Source organism: Seriola aureovittata, chromosome 15, assembly GCF_021018895.1.
Source record: "Seriola aureovittata isolate HTS-2021-v1 ecotype China chromosome 15, ASM2101889v1, whole genome shotgun sequence".
Classification (NCBI taxonomy): domain Eukaryota; kingdom Metazoa; phylum Chordata; class Actinopteri; order Carangiformes; family Carangidae; genus Seriola; species Seriola aureovittata.
The window spans coordinates 16,554,171-16,573,731 of NC_079378.1; the positions used below are offsets into that span (position 1 = coordinate 16,554,171).

A 19,561-nucleotide genomic window follows, 5' to 3' on the forward strand; every position below is an offset into this window, starting at 1 on the left:
CAGTACTGTGAGGAAAGATGATAAATTAAAAAAACTCTCATTCACGGCATAGCTGGATTATTCCTGTTTCTCTTATTTCCCCAGAGACAACATCCCAAAGTAGTCCCAGAATAGGAAATGGAATGTTTAAATTGACGTCTTAGAAGCTAATTCAATGAAACAGGCTCTGCAGTCAGTCTGTTCTGAATAAATTTAATTAACTTTGAAGCAATTCCAACTTTAGGTCAGAGCCCCAGCCTTAAGTCACCATAATATCCTTAAAATGCGCCTACAGGGACCCAAAATGTGTCTTATCAACTAATGTGCTGGTGCCTTTACAACAGGCCTATGTTCTATATTTAGGTTCTTTTTCTTCTTTTTTTTCTTAAAGACTTTATTCATGCAAAAACCATGAGATCCGACTGAAGATTACGAGGAAACGATCTAGACCAAAACAGTTTATCTTTTCCACCAGTAGAACCCTGCCAGCAACGCCCTGTATCCCAGACCGGCGTGCGTACCACACAGACGCACTAGCCGGCGAAGAGGATAACAGCGGCTGCTACATCGAGCTGCTGCTGCTGCTGATGCTGAAGCATCTGCAGCACCGTTTGGCTGGTTTTGTTTCGTTCCAGATGTCAGAGACTGGAGATTGTCATCAACACCACTGATGATGATGATGATGATGATGATGATGATGATGATGTGTGTGAGTGTTTCGATACGAGTTCGGGACGGGTGGATTTGACCAAAGGGATAATCCTGCCGAGGAAAAACATGACAGACATCCTGTTCCCCTGACGATTCTCTGGGATGCAGTCATAGTTTGAGGCCGGACATGATTTTAATCTCAGGAGTTGCTGTAGTGGATGCGGGATGATGTGCGCCGCACCCCGAGAGATACTGATCAGCAGAACACAGCTCGGTCCTTAAACGCATCACAACCGAACCGGAATTATCCTGGATTGTGGCGCACAGTGAGCATCTTGTTTTCTGGCTGGCTGACTGTTTTTTTTTTTTTTTTTTTTTTTTGGGGGGGGGGATCTTCTGATGTGGAGGAATTGCGCTGTTTTGTCTGAGAGGATCAACTGAGCACTGTTGCTCACACCCAGAGAGGAGAGCCAGGGCTGAGCTGCTCACCTGGTCGTTTCTACACACAATAATAAGTATGTTCAGTGCATGCGTGCGTGTGCGTGTGCGTGTGTGCGTGTGCATGTGCATGTGCAATGGACTGACTGGTAAAGCCACAGTTACTGTAAAGATGTCCTCAGAACTGGCTCATTTTTGACTCATCTACCTTAGAGAAGTCACCTCTCCCTGCAGCTCGGTCATTTCCCAGTTTAAATAGTGTCTCCTGTTTTCATCCTCATCAGTTTGTTGGTAACAGGTGCTTTTTGAAGAGTCAGGAGCATCCCTCATCAGTGCCGGGCACAGAATCACCACACCACTGCAAAGCTATAAAGATACATTTAATAACCATATTTCATCCCCTCAGGAGACTTTTACTATGGCTGTGTGTGCTCACGTGTCTTGGCTTCGGGGCCGCACATGACAGAACATGGAGGCCTTCATCTGACTGAGAGACCATTTAAGTCTGTCAGTGTTTTATAGAGCTTATATGCAGGCTGGTAATGGAAATTCACTAATGGCAGGATGATCAATAGATGCCATGGTTCATTTTCTTCACTCGTCCTCCTCACATAAGGATATTTTATTACTCTTACAGTGGGTCATGGAGAGTAGACAGTAGCTGGAGGGTAGAAGACAGCAAGGCATTGCATGGCAGCAGTGGATGTTTGTATCCAGTGATTATGTGTACACACACGATAAGAAGAGTTATACACATACATTTGCTGATGCTGAGTCTCAATTTTAGGTGTCATTTGCGCCATGCTTTCTCTACTCTTTGCCTCAGATGCATGTGGTGATTGGATCGTATTTGACAGCATTTACTACAGAACCTTGTGTCTGACATAAATGGTGTCTATTGACAACTTTGTGGGAGATGGCTGGGTGGATGAGCTGTAAATACAATATGTGACAAGTGGAATCAACAGAAGCTTCAGTAATTCATTTCTGACCCTGACAGACATTGTTGTTCTACACTGGGTATAAATTAGCCGAGAGAATTGAAAAGACAACTGTCAGCTGTAAAGTGTTGGTATTTTTTAATACAGCATATTGGATGAAGCATCCGATGTACTCAGCTCGTAAAGTCAAAGGTGTTGTTAGCTAGCTATATCAGAATTTGTGAAAGTGTGTCAGTTGATAAATTACACAAACTTGAGCACTGAAATACCAAAGACATGGTATATGTAAGTTAATTTGGAAACTGTGTTGATATTACTGGCAGGTTTATCTTTAAATGTAAAATATCTGAACACACATACTGTACATATCGTTATCAGATATTTAATAACTTGCTACTGAGGTATTCCACATCTGCCTCAGAAATCCAGCATCAATTTGTCTTAAGTTTGGATTATTTTTAGTAGCATTCGATTTTAGTCATATGTATCTAAATTGCATTATGACCTACAATAGTCTACTTGTGGAACAAAACCTCGTCAGACCACTTACTTTTGTAAGAAATGCATTTATCAAACCAAAGTTTCCACATTAGTCTGAGGTACATGTTGATGTATGTAACTCAATGAAGTCATTAATAAATAAAAATTCCAGATTTTTTTTCTAATTCTATTATTCTTTTAGTATAATGGTTTATAAAGCCATGACACTTTTTCCATTATGTAGAGTGCAGAAAAAGCACAATGAAGTTACAGTAAAACACTGTCCGTCTGTTAGTTTTTCTCACAGCATTTCAACATGACCACCAATAAATCTTTAACTGATAATTACATGGCTTTTTATTCATAGCTACAATACTTGGCCATCTCATTAACTTTGAAAAGTAATTTCAATCATGCACTTAATCCTCTCAATTAATTTCATTTATGACAGGAGTACTTTGTGTTGAAAAAAAATTATTGACTTTGACCTGATGAATGAAATAACAGCGACATAATTTGAATGTCCTGACATCTTCAGTATACTGATATTAGGGAAACAATGTGATCATTGGAAAACTAATGGATCAGCTGCCACTACATGGTTTAACAGGCACTTCAGACACGCCGTCTTTTCTAGGAGGAAATTTATGTGAATCAGCAGTATAAGGGTGCTGCAGGAGTGAAACCAGATCCCAACTCCTCACACTCAGAATCTCATTCCCCTCAAGCACCCAGTCCATAAAATAAACTGTAATCAGATCTTGGGCAGCACCTAGTTTTAAGATGATGTCTGCAGTCATCCTAAAATCACTCCTACAACGCACCTTTGTGTCCACACATCTGCTGAGGTAGCGGGTCAGTCAGCAAACTGGAAACTATTCAAATGAATAAAAGCCATCAGTCGAATGTTTGTTGTGTTTACTGGTCAGTGTAATTTCACTTCATCTGTTTCATTGCAGTGTCTGTCATGATTCTTATATTATTTCAAATTAGATCTCTGTGGCACTTCACAATCATTTCAAATTTCCAAAGAAAAGGCAAAGGCAGTATTGATGAAAAAGAATGAAACAGCTTCCTCTTAAACAGAAGAGTGGAGATGAACTAGAAACTGTTTTAAAACTGACATGTCTGTCCTCCTTTGCAGCCTTTCAGTATGGCTGAGAGGTCACTGGAGCAGGGCTCGGTCAGCATCCCCATGGAGGAGACCAAACTCCCCGGTGGAGCACCTCAGGAGGCGCCGCTGCTCACCCACCTGAAGAAAGTGGAGAACCACATCACAGAGGCTCAGCGCTTCTCCCACCTCCCACGACGCTCTGCTGTGGACCTGGAGTTCAATGAGCTCTCCTACACCATCCGCGAGGGTCCCTGGTGGAGGAGGAGAGGTACTGCAAGCTCAGTTCACATAGTAACCATGATGGATGAACAAGCGAGCACCACCCAAAACGATCAATATCTGGAGTGCAGAAATTTCAAGGGAGGCATTTAAAAGCCTTTGTGACATTTAAGAAAAATATTTGCTCCTCAGTGTTATACTGTCCTTCTTTTGCTCTATTGTTCTAACACATGTAGCCCAGCCCAGTCCCTACACATGCACGTACACACACACACACACACACACACACACACATTTGCAGAGTTCCACCATGTTGTAGCAGCCAGCCTTCCTGTAAGCTCTGCTTCGCTCAGCAGAGTTTAGACATAGTAAATAATTTACACTTGCAGGTTGGCCCACTGCTTGCCTCCCTTTTCTCTGTGTTGTCTGACAATAGGCGGTCGCAGCAAGCCGGGTCTTAAGATTTATCTGCTCATGATATATGAACATTTGAACTCGCCACCCTTATTAATGACGATTCTCCACCCTTAGGTCTTCTCTGCTTGTCAACTAAACCACCCTCTGTAAACTATTCTGTTTATCTGCTCTTTTTATGCTCTGTATGCTTAGTAGGGTGTGGATGAGGGACTTCAGAGGAATCTTTTATTTACATTTTCTACATGTCACCCTTATAGGAGAGGCTCCACATGATGCATTGCAGGTGGTGTTATTTTCAGCCTTGTGTAATATTGATGTGCATTATGAAAGCCTGGTAGAGGAGTGTTTGTTGTTCCACCCTGAAACCTGGATGTATGGAGAGTATTGATGAGGAGGATGATGGCTGGAGACAGGAAGAGCGAGGGCATCTTGTGCAGGGGGAATCATGTTTGGGCACTGATGCAAATACTTTAGTAGGCCAACCAAAATCCATCCATGGTTTCTGATTTTGTTTGTATTGTCTCCTTGGGGTGCCTGCCTCAGCTCATCAGGCTGATGATATGTGAACAGGAGGTGTCTCAGTTTTTACTAATTAAGTAGTGCCTTTCATAAAGAAGCGTGTTGCCACTTTATTCTCTATCAAATCTCACTGAACCTCTTGTCATATACATCCTGCTCCTCATAACCCCTTTCTGCCTTTCCAATTACCTCCACCACTCACATAAGATAACAAGCCACACCTAATGTTACAATCAGCTTGTTGCGTATCTTTGACAGATGCTGTAGTTCATTCTTAGGGGCTTGTTGGTGTTTTTGTCTCATTTAACAAGCTCATCTTAGAGCTTTTTCTCTGCAGTCCCTGTCTCCCTGATCAAAGCTGAAAAACAGGTGTAATCACACGGACCTTAACACTGCTGTTCTGCTGTTGTGATTGTTTCTCCTTTGAAAAAACATATGATCTTATGTTATTTCTGCTGAATTATACAGTGAAATACAGTCTGTAGTGTAATACAGCAGGTAGGAAGGGAAGAGGAGAAGAAGGATGATGTGCAGCATGAACTATGAGCATTAAATCTGTGATGTCATTTGTAATTTAATGTGTTTTAGTCTTTGAGTCACTGAGAAACAACTTATGAGTCATTTCCCAAAATGTCTGCGACTAACGGGAAGAGATTATAAAAAGGTGCTATGTCTGATTCCACCTGATTCCATAAATTAACATGCATATACTGTAAAATGCAATAAATGTAGAGTTGTTTCTTTTATTGTAAACGAGATCAGGGAGGTTAGGTGATGTACGGTCTCCCTTCTGTCTGCATTTGTTATTGCAGGCTCTTCCTGGCGAGGGCAGCCATTTATCCCTGTTAGGATGAGGCTGCTGCAAACTGCTTTCATGTTGAGGGTATTCTCCCCCCGAGGGAGATAACTGGTGAAAAACTAGCCAAGCAATGAAAGGGGAAGGGCAGGAGGGGAGAGGGAGCGGGAGAATGTTTACATGCCTCTGGGTGATTCCAGCTCTGCATTTTGTTATTTACTGCAATTGCTTTCCTGCATCTGCGTTGATGATTTGAGTTTGTTAGGAAGAAAAGGAGTGTTGTCATCGTACAGAGATAAAATCACAGCCTACACTTAGCATGCTCTGTGCTTCCTAGATCATGCTGTTTTTTTTAAAAAATGCATCACCATGCACACATTAACCCAAATTTATGACTGTGATGCAAAGTAATCCACGTTGCTTCGCCACTATATTTCTCATTTTGCTGCAGAATGGTTATGAAAATTTATGATTAGGTTTAATCAGATTTGAAAAGAGAGTCTGGCCATTCAGCTCACAGAGATGTGTTGCTGTCTTGTATTTGCTTTTTTATTGATCCTGTTGTGTTGTAGACTGTATGTTCGGACAAGGGTAAAACAGAAGTCAGAGTGATGCACCGTGTATTTGTCATATGAAAAATGGCAGCAGATTATGCAGAGTTGGAGTATGTTATTTACTGCATGCTCTCATGTGAGGGAGAACATTATGTAAATCATGTAACAAGGACATCAAACAGATCTCATTGCTTCATTTTGGTTCTTTCATTCCTTCATTTTTTATATTAGTGCTCACAAAATCACGGCTTGGACATAATAATTTCATAATGTCCCACCCCGATCAATACATTTGTTTCTTCCGTTACATTTTACCATAATAGGTCAGATTTGCAGGAGCTGGGTTAAATTATGGAGTTATATGTAGCGTAAATAGATAAACTTAAAGAGGAACTCTGGTGTAACATGTCAAAGTCTGTTTGCAAGTGTTGGTGAGTACGACTGGAGTTAGAAACAAGTGAGCTCTTCAGTTCTTCTCAAGGCTACTTGAGTTGACAGTGAAGTTGCATTGTGGGTAATTTAGGTGGAAGAATGCATCTCTTAAACATACTTTTCATATATATTATGGCATTTCATCCACAAGTACAATTAGTGCCTGATAGTGTTAAATCATGGTTAATCAAACAAGGTAAATACAGAAAATGCAAATGTAAAACAGGTGCTCTTCTTCTAATTGCAATCCAGAAAATCTAATCAAACAGCCTGTTCTCCAGAGTTTGTTTAGATACCTCATTTGGGATTAGAGTGCAATTAAAAAGTTAGATAAGATTGTTCTAAAGAAGCAAACATTAATTAAATGTGAGGGGAAACTAATATTCTTCAGATGATACTGGTTTATGGAAATATTATATTCCTGGTGTGATAACTGAGTTGTCATTTATGTCGTGGGCTCCAATTTGAGGCATGTGATGATGACCCCATGTCAACCATGACTCATAACAATTTGTCTGACAATTACTTTGAGATTACCTGTGAAATCAGGCTGGAAACCCTTGAGAGTTCTGTCACATACTGTTAAATCTCTGCGTCTCTGTGGTGTCAGGAGTGGACAGTGAGGTGAGTTACACACTCTGTGGCTCCCATGAGAGTAGGTAATCAGGATGTGCCTGCAGTCTCGAAAAGATAAGACCATTACTATGCGTGACCTACAGCACTCCGTTGGATCATCAGTATGCACCACATGCCAGAGCAGGGCTGCTTCACTGACAGCAGACCGCTCTGCTGTCTGAGTGGAGCTGTCTCATGTAATAACACTGCGAGGGAGGAGGGGGCGCTGCCATTATGCTACTTTACCCTTAGAGTTAGGGTTTAAGGGGGCTGGAAACTCTGTTGAGACCCTAATTACACAGACTGAGACAGGAAGAAGTGTCCCTGCAGACACTGAAGACATGGGTGAGGAGAGGGAGGCAGGGGTGACAACATGGCAGGATACTTAACAGTCCTTTTTTAACTTTACATATCTGGACGCTTTCGGAATCTATGTCAGTTCTAAAACTGGTTGTTTTACTATTTCCACTGAGCTTCAAGTGCAAGAAAGGTTAGGAAATGCATCATGACAAAAAATGAGCCCATCTTCATTAGCAGGCCACACCACTAACGATTTTTAAAACCCCCACAGGGAAGTAATGCCTGTGGTTTTTCTGTTGGCGCCACTGAAGACATCATGATCTTAAATCTTTCTGTAATGTTGTTTCTTTTTTCTTCACGGCACTGTTCAGCTGCACACCTGACACCAGGCTCACCTTAAATGCTGTGAAATCATTGACTTGTTGTGTGGACAACATACATTCAGTAACATGTTTACAATCATTAACCTGTTCCAGATTTTACTCTTAACCATCTGTTTGTCAGATGAGCAACGGTCAAATTTAACATTGAAAACATTTATAGCAAAAATAAAGAAAGTTCATTGTTGTTACCAGTCAATCCATCATGTTTGTTTTCCAAACATTTAGATATCCTAATGTATGGCATAAAAACATGTAATATGTAAACTTAAATAGTAAAGGTAAAATCTCTGTTTATGATTGATGACAACAATTTCAGACCCATTACAGCAATCTAAATAAGTAAGCACTTTCTTCTTTGTCAGGCTACAAGGCCCTCCTTAAGTGTCTGTCAGGAAGATTCAACAGCAGAGAGCTGATTGGCATCATGGGGCCCTCTGGAGCCGGGAAATCCACTCTGATGAATATTCTGGCAGGGTACAGGTGAGATTGTGTGAGGGTTTGTAAACTCTGAAAGGCAGATCCCTGGCCAGCTTATATTCCCTTACATATTTTTACGAGATAACACTTTTGATTTAATCTAGTGCTCATAAAATGGCTGCAATATTTTGTTTTCTGTTACGAAACAGGGAGACAGGCATGAAGGGCCAGATCCTGGTGAATGGCCGACCGAGGGACCTGAGGACCTTCAGGAAGATGTCCTGCTACATCATGCAGGATGACATGCTGCTGCCGCACCTCACCACGAGGGAGGCCATGATGGTGAGGTCATTAAAAAAGAAAAACTCCTGACAAAAATTTAAGCCTACTATTCAATACTAATATGTTGACCTCTGTCTTTCTTTCAGGTTTCTGCCAATCTGAAGCTGAATGAGAGCATACAGGTCAAAAAAGAACTTGTAAGTAAATATAGTGATTGCAGTGATATATATATATATAATATCGCAAATGAATGATTAGGACCACTTCATGGTAATATTGATCGAGGATTTTTATATTATTGTAATGATGTGGCTTCATTTGTAAGGTATTTAATTTACTGGATTAGATCAAAATAAAATTCAAAATAGCTAGAAATCCTCCACCCCACAAGAGAAGCTGGCTGCAGACGAGATGGTTGACATCTACCATAATAGTCCTCAATATACAGGAAGTCATGTTACATCAACAGCCAGCAATATTACACCTAACCAAAGCTACATTTTCACATGGGAGCATATAATACTGTGTGTGTGTGTGTGTGTGTGTGTGTGTGTAGTGCCTGTGGCCAGGTCCTTCAACATTACATCACAACATACAGTATATCAATATTGCAACATTAGGTCACATGTACTGTGATAGAAGACTGTATCCATATCACCCACTCCTTGTCATATATCATGTACCGGCATGTATCTCTGTTTGTGTCAAAGGTGGATGAGATCCTGACTGCTCTGGGTCTTCAGGAGTGTGCTCAGACACGCACCAACTCTCTTTCTGGGGGTCAGTGTAAAAGACTGGCCATCGCCCTTGAGCTGGTCAACAATCCTCCTGTCATGTTCTTTGATGAGCCCACCAGGTAGGATATCAATCACCCAAATTGAATCTGCTTAATCTCTGTGTAATATATACACACTAAATAATCCATGTGTTTCTCTCTGGTTTTCTGTGTCACCTTGTTTCCCATTCCAGTGGTCTGGACAGCGCATCCTGCTTCCAGGTCGTTTCCCTCATGAAGTCTTTGGCTCAGGGAGGACGGACAATCATCTGTACCATTCATCAGCCCAGTGCCAAGCTCTTTGAGATGTTTGATAAGGTAACTTGAGTGCTCATAGTGCTGGATATGTCTAGGTATCCATTAGTTGCTGCCCAGATCAGGACACTACATGATTCATTTATCCAGCTGACAAGAAGCACAGCAGCTGATATTCAGGGATGTTGTTCATATATTACTGAGGGATTCAGTGTGTTGGAAACTATGTTGATTTCTTTGTACCTGTGCTCCTCCTTCACCAGCTGTACATCCTCAGTCAGGGTCAGTGCATATACAAGGGCACAGTCCCTTACCTCATCCCTTATCTGAAGAACCTGGGCCTCCACTGCCCGACATATCACAATCCTGCTGATTTCAGTAAGTTCAATATCCCCTGTGCGTGTTTGTGTTTCTCAGTGTGCTTGTTCTTACTATAGTCCTGTCTGTTCCCAGTCATTGAGGTGGCGTCAGGGGAGTATGGGGACTTGAACCCAGTGCTGTTTGAGGCTGTCCAGGGTGGACTGTGCTCTGAAGAGGGCAAGAAGAACTCCAAAAGTGACTCCTCCTGTCCCTCTCAGTGTTACAGTGTAAGTAATACTAACTAACAAGAGCTGTCTTCACTGGTGGAAAGCAATGCCAGTGTTAACTGTTGTCTCTATCATATCTTTTCTTCTACTGAAGGTAGCCCGCTAACTAGCTAGCCCTGGCTCTCGACACTTTCCGATAGCAACTCACTGTAGTAGCGCTGCTCATAGGGTGTATCATAACCTCTTATCTTGTAAATTCAACAATGGCTGAAGCTCTTGTCAAGTGACAATCATCACCACCACCTGCCCCCAAAAAGAAAGAGTTAGGTTTTCTAAACGTACTAAGCTGAAGGAATGGGAGGTTTATCCCTGCCCGAATCTATAAATCTATTATTGGTCAGCTCAACTTAAAATAATGACAAACTGGTTTATGAATAGGCAGGATTGGTCTTGAATCTCTAGCATGTTATCCTATAGGGCTTACATCCTTCCCTTTTATCAACAAAGACTGATAAATTCTCTTAACAATAAAATTATCATTCATAACACACTACTGGTCTGGAGGGATGTGAGAAAATATTTGAACATTCCCTCTGTTATTTCTGTTCATTCTCCAGTGGCACTGAATCCTGATCTTCTGGCATAGATTAGGAGTATTGGTCTGATGGAGTGGCTCTTGAAGGGCCTATCACAGGCCTGTTGATCTCCCACTCTGATTTTAGTATTCCTCTCAAAGTTTTTTTCACTCATCCCCAAATCCGTCACTTTATAGAGTCTTGCTTAAGGAGGAACAGGATCAAATGAGACTGTCGGGATTTGAAAAAATGTCATGCTCTTGGCCAAATCTCTCACAGGAATAATTTCAGAGATTTAGGCTCTACTGCTGTACTCTGATTCCTCAGTTTATATGATTCCCTGTGGCTGCTGTGGGAGCGTGATCTGGGGGTAACATTTAGTTCTGCAGATTGGATAAAGATTTATAATGGGATCTTTCCAAGTGTTCTTCAATTTCCATACACTTTAATTTTCCATAAAACTTACTTCACACCTATTTGCCTCTAGAATATGTTTCCCAACAGCTCAAACCTCATGTAAAATGCACAAATGTACTTTTATACATTTGTTTTTGGTCATGTGATTGCATTGAGACGTTCTGGAAAGAGGTTGAAAGGTGAAAGGTGATCCAGGAGGTAACTAGTAAATTGTTTACGCTGTCTTCTTCGTGTTGAAAAAGCCAATTGAAAAAAAGAAAAAAAAACAGTAAATTGTGTTACATTGAAACAAAATAACCTGTTACCCTTTCCTGTCCACATTTTTCCAAATTCTACCCAAACTGTTCCTCCACTCCATCCATCTCCTCAGCCTCTTTCAGCTTCCTCTCACTCTCGCTTCCTTCTCAGCCTCATAAGTTACTGTTGATAAGAGCATTAGCTCAATGCTAAACTGTAAATGTAAACCACCAAGAGTACTCTGTTACAACATTACTTCTACAAGAGGAATGGTGCAGTTTTGGCCTTCAAAAACATTTGATCTGTTTATTGATTTTCCCTGTTGCCCTTTCTAACTTCTTGTGGACTTTTCTGTGAAGGCATCACCTTTACCACTGATAAAGAGATTATGATATTTTCTGCTGTTACATTCAGTTTGTTAATTTTCATCTTCTCCAAACTTACATCTTCTTTGATTACATGATTTAATGTGCACAAATACTGAAATAGATGGTATTGGACTTTAATAATGATCTGCGGTAACTTCTCAGCTTCCAATTAAAATACATATCATTGTTTATCAACTGGTCTGGTACAGACACAGTTTGTATTCTGTGTTTGGAGGTTTTAATGAACTTGGGACCAAATGCAAATGCATAATTACTTGTATCTGTGTGCAATGCATAACTGGCTCTTTGGTCTCACTGTTTTTTCCCCACAGGACACGGGAACCCTTGAGAAACATAGCTTTGCAACCAGTACTTTCACACAGTTCTGCATCCTCTTCAAAAGAACCTTTGTTACAATATGCAGGGACACGGTAAAATAATTATTCTATAAATTATTCCTGATAAGGTTACACTGATTCTTGATTTTTTTTTTTTTTTTTACTTGTGTTGATGGACTATGTGTTTTTTTTCTAGGTGCTGACCCACCTCAGGGTGATGTCCCATCTGTGTATTGGAGTGCTGATTGGCCTGCTTTATCTTAAAATCGGAAATGATGCCAGCAAGGTCTTCAACAACACCGGTTTCCTCTTTTTCTCCATGCTGTTCCTTATGTTTGCTGCCCTGATGCCCACTGTCCTAACCTGTAAGATGCTAAGTCTTTACCATCAATTCAGTTGCATTGTTTTCTGGTTAAAGTGGAAAATACTTTAACCCTGCTGTTGTTCCACAGTTCCTCTGGAGATGTCTGTCTTTATAAGGGAACATCTCAACTACTGGTACAGCCTGAAGGCCTATTATTTGGCCAAAACCATGGCTGACATACCGTTCCAGGTAATGTTTCAGTGATTTCATTCTCAGTGGTCATGTATCAACTATAATTTAAATTAATGGCACTGAAAATCTCCTCCACAGGTGATTTGTCCAATCATGTACTGTAGTATAGTGTACTGGATGACTGAACAGCCACCAGAGGCTGGTCGCTACCTACTTTTCATGGCCTTGTCCACGTCCACAGCCCTGGTAGCCCAATCCCTAGGCCTGCTCATAGGGGCTGCTTCAACATCTCTGCAGGTAGGTTGGTGCACCTGCCTTTTCTTAAGTATCTGCTTACAAGATATTTCACTGAGCCGGTCTTTTTAACAGATACTGCTTATCTGTTCCACAGGTGGCAACCTTTGTGGGTCCAGTTACAGCTATACCTGTGCTCCTCTTCTCCGGCTTCTTTGTCAATTTTGACACCATTCCCAAATACCTACAGTGGAGCTCTTATGTCTCCTATGTCAGGTACTGTCAGCTACTTTTTGCATTTCATATTTCTAAGAGTTTAACCACTATTTTTAAACTTTTTGCCAGTGGTCTTTGTGTTCAGGCTTTCTCTGATCTGAAATGATTCTCTATAAATGTGCCTGGGTTCATGAGGTTCTGTGAAAAATGTCCATTCACAGGTATGGCTTTGAAGGAGTGATACTGTCTATCTATGGAATGAATCGGTCGGAGCTAGAGTGTCCAGGTTTGGTGTGTAAGTTCCAAAAACCAGAGGAGGTCCTGCAGCTGCTGGATGTGGAGGATGCAAAGCTCTACGTGGACTTCATGGTGCTGGGGGTTTTCTTCCTGGTCCTCAGACTGGCAACTTACCTGGTGCTGCGCTACAAAGTTAAGTCAGAGCGTTAAGATGTCCTGAGGCAACCACTGATGGATTCGGACGCTCGTACATATCCCGGCAGTGTGAGATAGTAAGAAAACATGTAATCTCTCTTTCGCTGTCTGTATTTCACATACATGTACAAAGTTATACACCAATCCAGTACATACTGTCATTCGAAAGCTGTGCTGCACCCTTACCCAAACTGTACAGTATAATATTATCTTTAAAAAAGGTTTGTTGTTGAAGAAAAAGGAAAGTTTAAAATGTGAAGTATGTTGTTCTTACCCCCCTGCCCATTATTAGCTATCCTCCAGGTAATAGTATTTCTCAGATCACCATTACCTTCCCATTATATTGTGTAGCTGCACCATACATAAACAGAATACTCAACAAAGGAGCAGAAAGCATGTTTCATTGAACTGAGAAATTTGGATTTCTTCTTATTTGGCCACACCAGGAATGTGCCACGTGTATAATGAACTAAAGCCTCCAGGTTTATGGAGGGCCATAGCGCCCATCTTGGTGCAGAAGTGTCCAGTAACATGTAGCCTCTAAATCCAATGTCTAAAAAGATAATCCAAGGTGCACATCAGGATCCCGATACATAATTGGACAACACCCATCAAGACAGAACAAGATTTCAAGATGAAGATGACTCTCTTATTGCCATCAGGAAAAGCGGTAACTTTCAGTGCCAGAAAACTTTTGAGCGGCTTTTCTCTCACCTGTAAGATCATCTTAACAGGCCTCCGTACCAAGACACTGAACACGATGGCTTTTCTTTATGGAATACAACCTTAAAAAACCAACTGCCAGTGGATGACTTTCCTCACTTTCCATCTCAGTGTGGATCATTTTCACAAGCCTTCTGCCCTACCATTGACGTTTAGACGTGGATAAAATGTTTGTAAAAATGTCCTGCAGTGCGTCTTATACAAAGACTGATACGGATACACCCTGCGGCCAGGCCTATATGATTCCTTACTTGCTCCTTATTGTAACAAGTTTGTTTCTCCCCTAATCGTGGAGGCAGTCAATGAACCGGGAGCAAAATGTGAAAGCGAGAATCACTGCTGTTTCCAGCCTGATGCAGAGAGCTTTCTTAATCATACTGGTTGCACAGATAGGAATGGTTATTGGTGAAGCGCAATAGCCTGTTCTATGGTTTAAAAAAAAAGTGATGTTTGTCGAATCGGTGTTGCCTCCTTTGACACAGTTCTTTGAATTGCTTGTTTCCACTCGTCTGACTCTTTAGATGCCTCCACCCTGAGCAACTAAAGGATATCCCTTTTTCTCTTCTCTCTGCTTTGCTGATGTCTGACAGATGTGTGTTGTCCAAAACAATGCTAGATACTTGAAATGCTGGCTGGGCAGATTCTGTGCCTCTGAACTAGAATGATTTGAGTTTTCTCTGCTTCATTGTTTGCACATACACCTTATGTCAGCGTACATGCTGGATCCCACATGTACACACACACACACACACACTCACAAATACACACACACACACACACACACATACACTCGCACGCACGCACACACACAGACACACAGTTACATCTGCACGGAGATGTGCATACACGCAAATACACACAAGCAAACACACACATTCACCCTTGACAATGTTTAGAAGAGCCTCTCCTTGTCACAGGGCAATGCAAATATTTTCCAATAGACTTGCTATGAAATATTTCTTACTCAAACTATGCTAGTTAGTAATCCTTATTATAATGCATAAAATAATGTGAGTATATAATCAATGATTGTACAGTGAATATGTCATGCTGTAAACAAATGTACATTTGCACTTTTCAATGTATGTTTATTCTTTTTTATTTATTTGTATTTCCTTTTGTTTTTATATAGCTATGTGACGAGCGCTGCTTGAAAGTATAACAGGAAAACAGCAACTGAATGTTGCATGGTCACTTTAGGAATGAAATTTATGAAATATTAAATTTCAGAGTATAGCATAATTATTTTATTTCATCATCAAAATGTATGTATCCTGCTATGTTTGAGAAAAAACAAATCCTAAATGCTTTCTGCTGAAAATTTTCAGAATATCTGAAATCAATTGTGCATCACTGGTATAGATTTAAAAAAAAAAAAAAAAAAAGAGAAAGAATCAGGAGTGTGAAGGTAGTGGAGACGTGTGAGAAATGAGCTGGATGGAAGATGGCAAGAGTAAACAACAGTCAACTAAATGCATCGTGATATAGTTTGAGAGATTGGCGGTGTCTTTAGGAAGCATCTGGGGTCAGTTGTAGCAGCTGCAGGTTTGGACTCTGTCATTAATAGCAATAGAACAACATTGTGATTTTTAATTGTTTTACCTCCAACTGCTGTGGCATTAGTGATATTTATATGTTTTATATTGATTTGGGTCATTTTGTTCCTGCCTGTTTTCTTATGTGCAATAACCATCCAAAGGTATTTTAACTCTATGAGACCAATTTCATGAAAAAAAATGTGACGCTGCAATCTGCACTTTTTTCATCTTTTCATTTTCATTTTCATTATTTCACCCATCATTTTTTGTTTTGTCTTTGTTGCTTCTGTGCAGTAAAAGAGGCTAATAGATGGGTGCTGGATGAGTTAAAGCCACTGAGCAGATGCTGCCATTGTAATGCCAGACCCCCACCAAGATAATTGGTTTTCAGGTTAGTACAGAAAAATTTGTAGCATGGGAAAAAATATTGCATAAAGTGAGTTTTAACTGCCAACACAGCAGATATGGGTTTTCCTTCTTCAAATTATATCAAAAACCATGAGTTGGTAGCCGACCTGCGGGTATGACTTTGTAAAAGAAAAAAAAAAACTGCAGAAAAGAAATAGCTTCAAGCCAGAGACCAAGCAGGGATAATTAGCAGTGTTGAAGTCATTAACCAGTCTGGAAAAGTGTCAGCTTTAAGTCTAAAGGCCTGCGGTGCCAAAGAAGAAAACAAATCATACTTCCTCTGCTGCAAGATGTGAAATATGATGTGGGCGCACTCTTCAGTAAGATTATGTTCCCATTAATGACCTGACCAAAGAAAGAGCTCTGAAAATACATCCAAAATGTTTGTAGTAATCCAAAATCCCACTGGAGTTCCCTGATTTTTGGATTTTTAATCCTCCTAAAACAGTCGTGTTGCTTAGGATTTGTTTTCCAGTGTCTCCAGCTCAGTAAGGTAATCATTACAGAAATTATCCAGCTCTTGATGCTATATGATTTAATCTTAATCAAACATAATCCTGTATAAGCAGTGTTAAGAGGAGACAGGAAGTGACGGGTGCGGGATGCAGCTGATGAGCGTATGTTCAAATCACTCTCTTTGGCACTTTTGTTTATCATGTCACTGTTTCACCTGTTTGTCATAACAAGCCACCTGACTTTAGTGCACTCTATCATGCATGGTAAACAATAATATGCAGGCGGTCCCAACAGAAAGCTACGATTGTCTGATTGAAAAGTTGAGTCTAAGGCTGTTTAACACAGATCGTTCTTTTTATTTTTTGTCTGATGTAATTTGTTTATCATTTACAGTTAAATTTATGGTTCCACAACTCAAAAAATGCAAGTTCTGTATACTGAACGCTGTTCCAAGGATTATAATAAAGATTATTTATAACCTTTTCCCTTGCTCAGTGAGATGATTGGCTCAAACACACTGCTATTAGTTCATTCTATTTACTTTAGAGGCTTATATAGTCACAAGTTTCCAGTAAAGTTAATGAAGTTAATGTATATCTGGTTATTTGCTGTTTGTTCAATCAGATATCCCATAAACATAAGAGCACTGAACACAGGTTGTCCATACTTTCCAGTACACAAGTTTCAAGGGTTAATTCTTGACAGATGTGGTTGCGTGACACGTATTTGTTTTTTTAAACATAACCACTTTTAATTCACTCTTCATGTGAATGTTCCAAGAGACACTGGTTTTAGCTTTAAAGTCACATTAGTGGCATTTCAAAAAAGGCTGTAGCTGTAGCAATAATAGCTTGTCTGTTGTTTCATGTCATGTATTTAGATGAAAACACCTCTTTTTTGAAGGAAATACCTCTAACTTTGAACAGCTTTCTCAAATCTAAACTGTATTATTATGGACAGAGTAAGTCCAACGTTAAGAGGAGATGGTATCCTTTTTAAAAATGGACATATGGGTGTAAATATCATAAAGAACCAGAAAATCATGAAGCATGATTTCCACATTTTTGTCTTTTACAGGTTACAGCCCAAAGGTGCCATCAGCGTCCTGATGACTGCAAGAGCAGTAATTCTGGGCAAACACAATGCAGCATGATGAGAGTGATTTAACTGCTTCCGCAAATGTACATAGGGCTTTATCAGTTTAGTCATATTTTTTCAAATGAAGAAATTAATTTAATTTTAAAATAATTAGGGTGTAACGAGTGGAGGAAATCATTGGGGGAAAATGAAAAGATCAAATAAATTTTAAATGATTATGTAGTTACTGAACTTTCAGCTGTTTTCATGTTTTTTTTAGACTCAGATCCCATGTGGTCTAACTAATGTCTCAATCTCCATTTACAGACATGTAGGAAACATTCTGTATAAGGCCAGTTTTTTCCCTTGAGGCTAGATAAGTTTGTTGACAACAGGGGACCCCTGCTGGAAAGAAATCTACACAATTTTCCTTGATAGAATGCAGAACTACTGTATCTGTATTTCATGTGCTTACATCTCACGCAGTCTCTTTGCAGTTTTGTGTATGGACATTACGGGATTGGAGCCTGTAATCCAGCTGTTTAAAACACAATACTGTAAACTCCAACCTGTTTGCACTTTTTAAAGATCATGACAATCAGTGAGCTAGCCTTCAGGTTGAGAGAGGAGACTCTTAGGCTCCTATTCTAACACACATCTGGGCAAAGAGGACAGCTGTTACCATTGGCCTACACAAAATCAAAGCCCTCACCAAAAGCTACATTTATTATCACATCATTATTATCTACAATGTCTTGTAGAGAGAAGCTCCAAATGTTGACAGTTCTGTTCTGAAACCACCTACAGACCTCAGGTCAGGTCTCTGAAATAGGGTCTAGGACAGGGTCAATTCCAGAGAAGATGACATGTCTTGTAGAGATCACGCCTGAGGGCTGATGCCTTTAGCTGCTCTTACAATACTCCAGAAAACTCTGTAAGCCCTGAATATAGTGTTCGTGCATTCTGAATAATTGCCGCTATGTGAAGGGGCTTACTTTATCCTCTTAGTCTCAGCAGCAAGACCATAAGGAGTTGACCCAGATTTGAATGGGCCAGTTCTCTTGGCTGCCTGTTCAACAGTGTTGTCATTTTCAGAAAAAATGACAGTCATCTTTCTGAAGAGAAAGTTTAAGTTCCACCAGAGCCACAGCCACTCTCTGCTCCTGGCAAGTGACTAGAGAATGGGACACGAGACAGATTTCACCCAAGATGCTAGTACAAATAGTACAGGAGCAAAGCCATAGGAGGAAGTTGTGGGAGCCACAAAGCTGCTGCAGATCTAGTCATGTACAGCAGTTAGTGACCCTGGAGGATGAAGTTGATCACTGAAAGTCTTGGCACGCAGATGTGTCTCAAAGGTGAATGTAGTAAACTGACTGGCTGAGCTAGCCACTATTTCACTGGGCTCCTACCAGGTTGGGCATTGATTGTCTCATCAAAGTTTACCAGCAGCAAAACCCAGCTGACAGAGCATGTACAAACCTCATCTTAAAATGACAATAGTTTTCAGCAAAAGATAAAGGTACTATATCTTGGACTTGGACAGTGGTGTAATGCAAGTCATCTGTATTACACCACTGTATTAATGCAGTTTTGCCAGCATAATGGTTATCGCTGTCAGTTTCCATTTGTCCCAAGTTGGACAATTTGACATTGAAATGATTATCACTAAACTGCAATTAAAATGGATTCACTAAATCGAATATTTTTAAGACCACAAAGAATGTAATTTAATACCTGTTTATATCAAATAATTTTCAGTCACTTCCCGGCTGTATAATTGTTAAACAATATGATTGACAATATTATTGATTGATGGGTGGATCAATTAAAAAAATGACATATTTACCTGAGGTCCACAAAGGGTCAGAGGTGCGTATGAGTAATACTTTGGGAAGTAATGTTACTGCCAATTGCAGCCTAGAAAAAATATTGAAGACATTTGTAAGTGA

General features: G+C 40.3%; 1 protein-coding gene across 1 annotated transcript; it reads left to right on the forward strand.

Moving 5' to 3' along the window:
* The first annotated feature begins 363 nt into the window (after positions 1 to 363).
* abcg4a (ATP-binding cassette, sub-family G (WHITE), member 4a) lies at positions 364 to 17,015 on the forward strand. Its single transcript, XM_056398375.1, has 15 exons — positions 364 to 1,145; positions 3,634 to 3,871; positions 8,201 to 8,318; positions 8,465 to 8,597; positions 8,684 to 8,734; positions 9,248 to 9,393; positions 9,507 to 9,630; positions 9,831 to 9,945; positions 10,021 to 10,154; positions 12,024 to 12,122; positions 12,226 to 12,394; positions 12,482 to 12,582; positions 12,664 to 12,822; positions 12,917 to 13,035; positions 13,197 to 17,015. Exons 2-15 carry the CDS (start codon positions 3,643 to 3,645, stop codon positions 13,420 to 13,422), a joined length of 1,923 nt encoding a protein of 640 aa, XP_056254350.1. The 5' UTR covers positions 364 to 1,145; positions 3,634 to 3,642; the 3' UTR covers positions 13,423 to 17,015.
* The last annotated feature ends 2,546 nt before the right edge of the window (positions 17,016 to 19,561 follow it).